Here is a 12,900-nt window from a genome sequence, read left to right on the forward strand (position 1 = left end):
GTGATCATAGTCATGATCAGATTCTTCTTCAGAGCTTCCTTCACAAAAACTTCCATCACGGTATTGAGGCATCTCTCCTCCTAGATGCAGATCTTGATCGACCCCTCCTTCTAGCGCCAATTTATTGACGGAGGAATTTGGGAGCAACAAAGTTTGAGGTTCGCAGCCGGAAACAAGATCTGTGATGGCGGTTCTCCGTCGGAAACATGAACAATAATCGGTGGATCCGATGAACAGTATTCGTCGGAAAAGATGAACAGTGTTTGGTGGTGGTTATTATTGGGGGCTGAGATTGCTTAGGGTTAGTGGTGGCTCCTTTGCGCTCTCGCTTCTAACCCCTTACAATTTGCCTACATACCCCTATTTATAGGGGATCAAGCCCACGTAGTTCTTGGGGAACAAGAAACCTAATGGGCTTAGATTTCTTATCCCGAGGCCCAATAGGAAACCCACTGGAAACCGTCTTCTACTAGCTTTAGGAATGTCCGCCGATGAGGCCCAACCACAAAGGCCCAAGGCTCGTCCGTGGCTTCGAGACTTCACGGATTAGGCATCTCCCTGGCCAAGGATAACCCTCCACTACCAGCTATTTCTCTAGTCCACGGATGCAGGTATAGCCGTGATTCACCCCAAATGTTGGACGCATCTTTGTCCCCCGATAAGGAGCCCCTACCAGATTGCAGAACAAGTGATCCCAAGCTTTTGGGTGTAAAGTGCAGGATACTCCAAAGTCTCTCAATGAGGACACCTGTTGACTACAGATACAGAGCTCCCAAAGCACACACCAGATTTTACCCCACATCCCCAATGAGGACACCCATTGACTATATGAGGAGGCCTTTAGTCCAAGCATACCCCTGGAGGTCTCTGACCACGGACACCGCCTTTCCTGTAGATATGCTACAGGAAGGAGTTCTTTAATAGAGTACCTGCATCAAATAGGTTAGTAATAATAATCTCCATCTTCCTTGAATCTTCCAAAAAGTTCGTCCAAGTAGCATGTCAAAGTTGTATTATGTGCCAAGTAGAAGTTAAGGGTGTGCCCAAACATTTTTGTACGTTGGCGCCGCCCTGTATCATCAGCCTTTGATCTCTTCTTTTGTCATTCTACATTATAGGGCACGCCCTAAATTATTCAACGTTAGGGCTCGCCTTAACTCTGTCCAAGTAAAGCCAATGTATGAATCTGTCAAACTAATCATGTCCGAGGAATCCGTCTAAAGAATCTGTCAATCAAATATTTAGGGATCACCCTAACTCTTCCAATAAAAAGGGCTTGCCCTGACCCGTTCAAAGGTTTTGGCTTGCCAAGCTGTCCAAGGTTTGGGCGCACCCTAACTCGTCCAAGGTTTGGGCTAGCCCTAACTCGTCCAAGTTTTGGGTCGTCCAAGGTTTGGGCTCGCCCTAACTCGTCCAAGATTTGGGTTAGCCCTAACTCGTCCAAGGTTTGGGCTCGTCCTAACTCGTCCAAGGTTTGGGCTCGCCCTAACTCGTCCAAGGTTTGGGCAAGCCCTAACTCCTCCAAGGTTTGGGCTAGCCCTAACTCGTCCAAGGTTTGGGCTAGCCCTAACTCGTCCAAGGTTTGGGCTAGCCCTAACTCGTCCAAGGTTTGGGCTCGCCCTAACTCGTCCAAGGTTTGGGCTCGCCCTAACTCGTCCAAGGTTTGGGCTCGCCCTAACTCGTCCAAGGTTTGGGCTAGCCCTAACTCGTCCAAGGTTTGGGCTCACCCTAATTCGTCCAAGGTTTGGACTAGCCCTAACTCGTCCAAGGTTTGGGCTCGCCCTAACTCATCCAAGGTTTGGGTTAGCCCTAACTCGTCCAAGGTTTGGGCTCGCCCTAACTCATCCAAGGTTTGGGCTAGCCCTAACTCGTCCAAGGTTTGGGCGCGCCCTAACTTTTCCAAGGTTTGGGCTCGCCTTAACTTTTCCAGCAAAAAACCCATTTCCTTGGACGTCCTTCCTTGGCCGTTCGTCCTTGGTCATCAACCCTGGGTCATCTGCCCTTGGTCATCCGCCCTTGGCTGTCCGCCTTCATTAAATTATGTTGACCCGAATTTGACCCGGATATCACTTGTACCAAATTTTGGCTATAACATACGATAAAGTCTTATTATTCGGTAACGATTTCGGGAACGCTTTTTGGTAAGCTAGCATTTCTCAATAAATATTACTTGACTATACGAGAGTATAAGTTATTGAGGATGATCTGTTGAGCTCTTAGGAAATCCAAACCATAACTCCGTAAATCAAATATTTTCATAATCATATTCATATTCATATTCATAACTAGAATTACTTGAATCAGCCTACTGTAATTCGTAGACACAAGTGTCTTTCCCTTCAACTTGTTCTTGGACTTCTTGCAGTCGTTAGGAAAGTGCCCCCCAATTCACTTTAGTTTAAGCATTGGACCTGATGTGCCAACAATATTATTATTATTAGACTATAATATTAGGAGATGATCTCTTTGCTTAATTTGCCAACCCCCTTTAATGAGGTTGTTGTCCTCTATTTATACCAAGTCCCAAATGGGCTTTATCTTACAAATTGGGCCTTCTTGGGCTTTACATTATGTTTCATAATTATTTTTAAACTATGATTCCTTTGGGCCGTCTTGTCTTGGTCCAATATTTTTCCCCCTCCCAGTTCAAGCAACTATCTTTATATTTGCGCTTTTATTTCGGGACCTGAGAATTAGTGAAATGAGCAAAGCGTGGGGTGATTAAATGTTAGTGAAATAAAAATAATAAAAAATAAAAATAAAAATAAAAATAAAAAGACAAGGGTATTGAGATAGGGGCACGTGTGTTGTGCATAATGTTATATTTGAACTTATTTCTTTTCTTCTTCTTCTTCTTCTCTTTTTTTTTTTATTTTTTTGAAACGTATAAATATTTTGATTTTTATTTTCTGGGAGCTATTGCTTGGACATTGGAACCTTGGGCTGTTCGGCTGCCATTTTAGTTAACAAAAAGGGGAGGCGGCTGATGTTGATGCGGGGGATTTAAATCCTCGGAAGAGAGGGCGCCAAGAGGTAGATGATGGTAACTTAGGAGGAGGAGATTTTGTCGAGCCGGTTGCGGGAGGTAGTGGGGTGAATAAGACCCTCACCTTGGTCAACAGTAGGGTTTTTGTGTCTAACCCTGGTGACCCTCGATCCAAGAAGGAGCCAATGAGGGTCGAGATTCAACCCCACGAGCGTTGGACCGGAGGGACAACAGTGCCGCTAAGGGCTTTTAATCTGTTTCATCTTCCCCAAGACTCGATTGCCTTCGATGGCCGGCGTGGGGATGACCTTGCCGGCAGGTGTAAGAGTCGAGCCGGGAGGGTATGTGAATTTTTTTCGTGTACATATATATATTTATATATCTTTTCTTCTCCTTTTTTTGTTTGTTGTTTATTTCATTCATTATATTTTTTTTTAACTTTGATTTGTGATTTGTGACAGTTCCTCGCAGATTTTATGCATATTGTGGAAGAATTTCGCACTGATGGTAATGACGCGGCTTATAAAAGATTAGAGGCGGAGGTGAGTTCTCTTAGGGTTGAGAGGAAAAAACTTATGGCAGGTTATTCTGAATTGGAAAAAAGATCGTCGAATTTGACGACGGCTAATACTGCGTTGTCGAAAAAAGTGGGTGAGATGGAAGTTGAGAAGCAAGCGATGAATGTCACGGTCTCGGAGCTCGAGAGGAGGCTTCCTGAGGTAGAGACGAGCGAGATGAGTTGAAAGGAAAGTGCGAGGGTTTGGAGCGTCATGTTGAGGGGATGGATTCTTCTTACCATTTGATCCTTGAGGAGAATTCTAATTTAAAGGCGGAAGTGGAGAAAGGCATCGAGCATATCGCGAACGCTCTTAGAGACGGCTATGGGCTTTGTTTTTCCCAGATGCAGGGAGCGGGGTATGATACCACAGGTCACTCCTTCGAAGACTATATTGCCGACCTCGCTGCCTCGCAGCGCGATGATCCAACTAAGAAGTCTTGAAGGCGGGGAATACCCCGTAAAATGATGTATGGATTTGGATTTTAAGTCTCTGCTTGTTTTAAGACAATGTTTCATACTTGATGCTACGATGTTCGCCATATTTTGAATGAGGCCTTTGTGGCCTTAGATATTTTTATGATGTTTAATTATGTGTTTGGTAATTTTTGTTTTAGTCTACTAAAGTTTTTCTTTCTCTTTTTTTATTTATGGGAATTTTTAAATGTAAGGTATTCGGATCGCTTGTATTTCATTTGGCTGTATTGCCTTTCATTTTCTCTCTTCTTTTTTTTAACAGGGGACGAATTGTGATATTTTCATAAAATAACTTATAGTTTTCATAACTTAAATTCCTCGATGGGGATCTCATAATGACCCTCATTGCATCGAGGGTTGGTTTTTGGTAGGGCCCTGCGGCCTCGAAGTTTTAATCATTACATAGAGAATTAATCACTGATATAATTTCTTGAGGTGGATTCCATTCCAGGCATTCTTAATTGGTTGACCATCGAGGTATGAGAGCTCGTATGTTCCTGTGCTGACGACCTTCGATACTTTATATGGGCCTTCCCATGTTGGTTTAAATTTTCCTGAGATTGTTGGCTGTGATGCGGCGGAATCTCGAAGGACAAGGTCTCCCACTTCAAATCGCCTTTTAACTTTCTTGTTGAAGTACCTTGTCGTCTTATCCTGTTGAGCGATCATGCGAAGTCTAGATTCCTCTCTTGTTTCTTCAAGTAAGTCATTGTGAAAACGTAATCCTTCAGCTGCGAGAGAGGGATCGAAGATCTCGATCCTAGGGGAAATTAGGCTAACCTCGACGGGCAAAACGGCATCGACCCCGTACGTGAGGCGGAAAGGAGTTTCTCCTGTTGCACTTCGAGAAGTTATTCTGTAGGACCACAGCACATTAGGTAGCTCATCAACCCAACATCGAGGAATTTCTTCAATCCTTTTCTTTAATCCTTGTAAGATGGTTCTCTTCGTTATTTCTGCAAGGCCATTGGCCTGTGGGTACGCAACTGATGCTTTGATATGTTGGATTTTCAAGTCGTTTAAAGCTTTCTCGAATTGTGTGCCAACAAATTGCGTCCCGTTATCTGAAACTAAAATCCTTGGAACTCCTAATCGAAACACCACATATTCCATAAAAAATTCAATCATCTCTTTTTCTCTGATCTTGGAAAGAGGTTTTGCCTCGACCCATTTCGTCGCGTAGTCGACTGCAACCACGATGTATTGACACTGACCTTTAGACTTTGGGAAAGGTCCCACGATATCGACTCCCCATTGATAGAAAGGGCAAGGAGCGAAGATCGAGTTGAGCTCTGTTGTGGGTCGATGGCTCACGTTTCCATGTCGTTGGCATGCCTGATACTTGCGTACGTAACCTTCACAATCTTTTCGGATTGTGGGCCAATACATCCCCTGTCTCATGATTTTAAGAGCTAGGTTCTTTCCCCCGAGATGTTCGCCACATATTCCCGTGTGAACCTCAAGGATTGCTTGGTCGGCCTCTTCTGGGCTTAAGCATCAGAGAAGTGGTTTAGTTAAAGCACGTCGATACAATACCGAACCGATCGTGCAATAATTTCTTGCCTTAAACATGATAGCGCGGGCTTCACTTTTTTCCGTGGGAAGTTTGTTTTCTAGGATGTACTCGAGGATAGGGCTTCTCCAGTTTGGTTTGCTTTGAATATTGTGGACCATCACCATGTCGATAGCGGGGGATTTTAGGCTGTCAACATATACTGGGTCGAGGTTCAATTTCAGATTGGATGAGGCTAGCTTGGCGAGGGAATCCGCCCATTAATTTTCTGTTCTATCCACATTTGACAATTTCCAGGAGGAGAATTTTTTGAGCAGCTCTTGTGTCATTGCAAGATATTTAGCCATGCTTTCATTGTGGGTCTTAAACTCTCCACTTATTTGCTTAGCTACCAGCTTGGAATCGCCAAATATGTCGATGATATCTACCTCGAGGTCCGTTGCCAATTTTAATCCCGCAATTAATGCCTCATATTCGGCCACGTTATTTGTTGCTTGAAATTCGAACTTAAGGGCTTGCTGGACTTTAAATCCTTCTGGGCTGATAAGAATTATCCCTGCGCCGCCAGAATTTGAGGTGGATGATCCATCAACAAACAATAGCCACGGCCTTGGCTGGGTTTCCTCGGGGTCTGACCCTTTGGTCTTGAATTGGCATTCTGCCACAAAATCTGAGAGGACTTGAGCCCTTATGGCTATTCGTGGTTTATATTCGATGTAGAATGGACTTAATTCGATGGTCCATGCTGCGAGTCTTCCTGTCATATTAGGTTTATGCAAGATCATTTTGAGCGGCGCATTTGTCAACACATGTATTTCCCTTGCTTGGAAATAATGTCGGAGCTTTCTTCTTGCAATGACCAAGGCGTATACGAGCTTTTCGACCTGAGGGTATCGAGTTTCAACATCTCGCAGTGAATGACTAATGTAGTACACGGGGACCTCCCTCCATTCGTCGAGTCGAACAAGGACGGCTGCAACTGTTTCATCGGACGCCGACAGATAAATACGAAGAGCTTCACCTGGGATTGGCCTAGTGAGGATGGGAGGGTTCGTTAAAAATGTTTTGAGTTATGTGAAGCTGGATTTGCACTCATCGTTCCATTCGAATGGTGTTGAACTTGAAGCCTTTTTTATGGTGGCGAAGAAAGGAAGACATATTTTGGATGATTGAGGGATAAATCTTCGAAGGGCTGCTATGCACCCTATTAGCTTTTGCAAGTATTTGATGGATTTTGGATCCTCCATTTCTAGGATGGCTTTTGTATGTGCGGGGTCAGCCTCGATGCCTCGCTGTGTGACCGAAAACCCCAGGAACTTGCCTGACGTAAGCCCGAATGAGTATTTGTTAGGGTTGAGACGCAAGTTATGCTTCCGGGCATTTTCAAAAGTCTCACGAAGATCTAGTAGTGGTTAACGGCGAGTTTGGACTTGGTTATCATGTCATTGACATAGATTAACATGTTTTTCCTATTTGTGAGCCAAAGATTGTGTCCATCATCTGTTGGAAGGTTGCGCCAACATTAATCATTCTGAAAGGCATGACTCGATATCCGAATACTCCTCTGTGAGTAATGAATGCCGTTTTTTCTCAGTCACGAGAATCCATTTTTATCTGATTGTACCTTGAAAACGTGTCCATAAAGGAGAGGAGTTCATTTTCTGCTATAGAGTCGATCAGCTGATCGATGTTTGGGAGTGGGTAGAAGCCTTTGGGGCATGCCTTGTTAACGTCTGAATAGTCGACACACATTCGCCATTTTCCATTGTGTTTCTTGACTAAAACGACATTGGAGATCCATGTGGGGAACTGAACGGGCTCGATGAATTTAGCTTCGAGGAGTCGGTCAATTTCTTGATCGATAGCTGCCCTTTTTTTATCGGAGAATATGCGACATTTCCGTCGTATTGGAACGACATTTTTTTGATGCGGAGAGAGTGGTGTGCAACAACCTTGGGTATTCCTGGCATATCCTTCGGGTCCCAGGCGAAAATATCAGCGAATTGTCTAACAAGGGCAATGATATCTTGTTTCAAATGTTTAGGAAGTCCTTTTCCCACATTAGTTGTCTTTGATGGGTTGCCGATGACCACTTCGATCTCTTCCGTTTCTTCTGCAGGGAAACATGAATTCTGGTTTGTAGATTTAATTGAGTTGCGGGGGTCAATCTCGAGTACCTGGTTGACTCCTAGATCTTCTTCCCCCTTTTTCTTTGGAGAAACTGTTGTAAGGTAACATTGTCTCGCGGTCGTTTGATCTCCAATCATTTCTCCGACCCCGAAGTCAGTGGGTAATTTCATCTTCAAATGGGAAATTGAAGTTATAGCCTTTAGGGCTGTGATTGTAGTTCGGCCTAAGATGGTATTAAAACTGGAAGAAGCACTGATCACATGAAATTTAATGACTTTCCAAACCTGATAAGGTGGTGAGCCAAAGAGAATTGGCATATCAATGGTTCCTACCACATGGACCTCATTTCCAGTAAATCCGTACAACGGCGTTCGAGAATTCTCGAGCCGTCGATCTCCGATGTCCATCCGTGAAAAGGCGTGGTGGTAGAGAACATCGACAGAACTTCCGTTGTCGACCGACATCTTTTTCACAGTATTATTTCCTATTCGGGTTGCGATAACGAGAGCGTCTTGATGACCCTCGATGAGACCTGGATGATAATCATCATCGGAGAAAGAAATGATTGGGGTCGGGTTCGCGCGAGGGCGTTTAACTGTTGGGGGATTGACATTGGAGACTTCTCGAGCGTACGTTTTTCTGGAGTTGTGAGAGAATCCTCCAGAAGCTGCTCCCCCGAATATGACGTCAATGACCCGATCATCTTGATCCCGATGGTGACGTCTAGGATTGTCCTCTTGTTGTACGTAATATACTAACTGTCCTCGACGAATCTTTCTTTCTATGAGGTTGCTAAGTTGAAAGCATTGTTTTGTGGTGTGACCGGTATCTTCATGATACTCACAATATCTGGAACTGGGGGGTCTCCCGGCCTTCATAGGCCTCGGTGGTCTGTAGTCTGGTTCTGTTTTTAGAACTGCCAAAATTGTTGTTTTCTCTGTATTCAATTTAGTGAATTCTTTTTCTGATCGAGTATAGGGCTGCCGGTCCCTTTCCCTTTTGTCCCTCGGAAAGCGATCATCCATACGCGGTGGAGGTGATCGACGACGCTCACGACGTCTTTCTCGCGCGGGGGATCGCGGCTATAACTACGGCGGCGTTCATTCCTTGAAGAACGTCGTGGTGACTGAATGCAGCTCACTGCTTCTTGTAGCATCATACGATGTTCAATAATTTGGAATGCTGCTTGGAGAGTTTTTGGCCTTTTTTCAAAAATTTCTTCTAAGAGTAATCCGTGTCGTGACTTATCGATGCCTGCCGTTAAGAAGTTTACGGTCATCTGTTCAATTAAATCTGCAATCTCGGCGATCTCTTCCCTAAATCGGGTTAAAAAGCTGCGAAGGCTCTCGCCTGAGCGCTGATGCATTGTCATCAAAGATGTTGTGACCTTGATGCCTTTGTAATTACTGGAGAACCGGGTTTGGAATTTGCTTTTTAAGGTTGCCCATGAGTCAATGGATCGAGGGGGCAGATTGCTATACCATCAAGGTGCTGTGCCTTGAAGGCATGTAGAGAAAAACTGAAAATAGGCGATTTCAGAGTGGCCGAAGAAAGTCATTCGTCCGTTGAATGTGTTGAGAAATGCCAACGGGTCTGAAGATCCATCGAAGTGATCGAGGGATGGGGTTTTTAATGTTATGTCGATATGTGCTTTCTCGAGGAGGAGGGATAAAGGGCTTTCAGAGACAGTTTCGAATCCTGATTGATTCCTCATGATGTTACGCATTTGGGCGATTTCTTCTTGCATTTTAGAAAATTCTTCATGTGATATGGACTCTGTGGATTCAGTTTGGCGTGAAACCTCGGCGGATGACACTGTCCGCTGTCGACGCTCACGAGGTTGTGAATAGGTCAACTCTGCCGACGGCTTGTATTCATAATCTGCATCATCATCATCATAAAATTCTTCATCTTGCTCTTTGTTTTGTATCGTTGTTTGTTGGAGTTCTCGCCGGAGACGGTGAATTTCACGCTTTCGCTCGAGTCTGGCCTGCAGCCTCCGAGTCTCGCGCTTTAGCAGCTCTAGCTCTTCGTCTGAATCAAATGGTTCTTCTGGTTCTTTCGTATTATCTTGGTTTTGAACTCTTAGCTTTTCTTTCTTTTCTAAATGTAGTCGCATGTCGCTTGAAAGAACTTTTTTGCCTTTGGAGGTTTGTATTCTAAAACGCTGATCAGACACGGATTTTCTCTTTTTGTCTCTTTGACGTGTATCTTTCCAGCTCTCCGGTTGATCCTCAAGAAGGCTTTCAGGTGGAGAAAACAAACATTTTGGCTTTAATGCCGACTGCTTCGGAAGCTCACAGGCATCGAAGGCCGAGGCATCGGCGACAGGTTCTGCCATCAATTCTTTTACTTGTGTTGGTCCGGCTGTTCCCAGATCAATCTCTTCTACAATCATTTTCTGGTTGGATCTGTTAAAACAAAGTTCCTTCTAGCGCCAAATGACGTGCCAACAATATTATTATTATTAGACTATAATAATAGGAGATGATCTATTTGCTTAATTTGTCAACCCCCTCTAATGAGGTTGTTGTCCTCTATTTATACCAAGTCTCAAATGGGCTTTATCTTACAAATTGGGTCTTCTTGGGCTTTACATTATATTTCATAATTATTCTAACTATGATTGGGCCGTCTTATCTTGGTTCAACAGGACCTTTGCATTGTCATAGTCAGAGTATTACTAACTTTTCCTCTAAATATTCGAATAAGAAGAGAGAACTTATTCTTCTTAAGAAGTCTAATGTCCTCACAATGCACTTTTCGTTTTTCCCACAACTCCCTGGTGAAGTCTATCCGGATCCAACTAGCACCTCTCAGATCAGGCTGCTACAACAGATGACGAAAATTGATTCTGAAATGTTGATCCAATAATGTAAAAAGAAGGGGTTAAAATCTGGTAAATCTTCTGTGGAAGTGTTACGATTGCTGAACGAGGTGGTACTTGGTTCTTGACGGTGGAACATTGACACGGGGTGTAATATGTCTAACGATTTTAAGTTCAGTGTGTGAATTGTTTTATTCCTGCCAAGTGCATTTATATAGATATAAAGATATGCGATATGGTCTGTAACGAGAGAACCTGTCTGTGTATGTTTGTTGTTACCACAATTATATAATTTCTACATGTGTATATTTGCGGCTTTGTGTATGTACATTTTATTTATCTTGAATTGAATTTGATATCCATTATCCTACATTTCTCTAAAAATAAGTAGTTGGGTGATTATGACCCAGGAAAACGTCTTGTAAATTTGTACGAGGAGTATAGACTTGTAGCAGTTAATCCTCTCGGCAACTCTACCTCAAATTTGCAATGGAATTGGAACATAAATATACGTTTCAATTCAGTTCTTTCAAGATGTATATAGTTTTTGTGTACCTCGAAGATTATTTTTTTTACAGTACTTAAATGTGTAACACAGAAAAATACAGGCTTTATATTACAAATGTCCAGAAATTCCACTTCAAAGGATGATGTCTGATTGATATTTCAGAGCAAGAAATCCATGAATTTAGTACATGGAAAGGGTAACATTTGTGCATGAATATCAGTAGCGGCAGTCGTTGTAGTCCTCTTCATTTTATTAGAACAAGATGAAGATTTGTTATTGGCAGCAACGGAAGTGCTGGTGCTGTTGCTGTTGCTGTTGTTGGGCTTTGGGCAAAAAAAAAAGTTTCTTGACTCTAAATTTATTAACTTTTCATCTGTCTTCAAGCCTTCATGCATCAATTAGACAATAGTCGGTCAATTTACAAGAATTCATGACCATGTAGGGACATGCAGCTACACTAGCCATAATGTACTATTAACAAAAATTGCATATCTTGCATTCAGATTAAAAATAGCAGAGTGAAGTGCCCAAATCATTGTTATAAAACATTTTTCAACTATTTTCAGTTGTAGACCTGTAATACATGGCTTGCACACTATAAAATTACGTGTTGCTTAACATGTTTAGCCCTCCTAACTTCTCCTGAACTGCTGAGTTTCTGCTGAAGCATCCATTTGCAAGAATTATACAATGGACTGCCACTCACGCACATGCCTTCACTTAACACTAGATTTCGAGAACGTCTATATGAAATCAATCTGTGACTACCCTTTTCTCTTTGTTATAAGAGTTCTAATAAAGTTTAAGAATTAAATTCTAGTCCAGAAAATGAGTGTGTGAGTATTGAATTTAAAATTTATAGTTCAACATTTCGGGAAAAAAATTGTCTCTTTATGGATGGACTTTACCAGTAGCTACGATTACATATGGGGGATTCCCCTATTTTAAATTCACCTATTTTGAACTGTTTATGTTTCAAGCATTTACGTTTTGGTGAATTACCTGATCAAACCAGGAAGGGATTCATTAATTACAAGAATAAAAGAAAGGTAACATCGACTTCGATTAGCTGTTCTTTTTTGTTATTTAAATTTCTGTAATCAATCAAAAGATATATAAAGGAGATAATTGATTACGAGATAAACTTACTTTCTAAGCTGAACTGAGAATAATGAAGATCGAAGCAGCGAGCATCAGTATTCGCTAACAGAGGTCGTCTTCTCTCTTTCAAGTAAACATCAATTACCGCCTTTATCAAATCCCCCACAGTGTCTTCAACTGAGAGTACTACATGTACTGGTCCAAAACTCCTGTCAACATTAACGTGCACCAATATTTTTGTCAGCGAAGTATTTGTATTTGACGAACTACTCTTACGTAGTAGTTTCGTTGCAGGCCCGTCACACTGACGGCCTGCAGAATCTGAATTAGAATCCGGTGAATCTCCGAAACCCGAGTTGCGATTGATGGGGGTGGTGGTTAGTTGGTGACCGTAGAACATCGATGCAGGATGGAACATATTGGAGAGTTTTAAGTTTACTGTACAAAATTAAAAATATGCACTTTGGTCTGAAAGAGGAGAGGGTCTGTGTGCGTGAGTTTATTGTTATCAGGACTAAATTTATACTATGTAGTGTATTATTTGTAGCTTTGTACATGTACAGCACACAGGGTCAAGGGAGATGATGATTGTTAACGTACGTCTTTGGGCAAGTAAAAATGTATAACCGATATATTCATCAATTCATCTGTATGGGAAATCAATAATACCGTATCTTAAATATTACTGGTCGGTAACCCGTGCTTCGCACAGGTCCGAAATTAAAAATAATAGTATTATATTATTATTTGCATAAAACTGAAAATACAGATTTAAATATAATATATCAAATACTTTTAAAAT

The 12,900-nt window shown here is 42.3% G+C and overlaps 1 protein-coding gene across 1 annotated transcript; it reads right to left on the minus strand.

Annotated features, from left to right (window-relative positions):
* Positions 1–11,014: 11,014 nt before the first annotated feature.
* On the minus strand, positions 11,015–12,681 carry LOC141698397 (uncharacterized). The gene is made up of 2 exons (XM_074503080.1): positions 12,147–12,681; positions 11,015–11,382 (listed from the first exon to the last, which is right to left on the minus strand). Exons 1-2 carry the CDS (start codon positions 12,514–12,516, stop codon positions 11,156–11,158), a joined length of 597 nt encoding a protein of 198 aa, XP_074359181.1. The 5' UTR covers positions 12,517–12,681; the 3' UTR covers positions 11,015–11,155.
* Positions 12,682–12,900: the final 219 nt, after the last annotated feature.

Source organism: Apium graveolens, chromosome 11, assembly GCF_009905375.1.
Source record: "Apium graveolens cultivar Ventura chromosome 11, ASM990537v1, whole genome shotgun sequence".
Lineage (NCBI taxonomy): Eukaryota > Viridiplantae > Streptophyta > Magnoliopsida > Apiales > Apiaceae > Apium > Apium graveolens.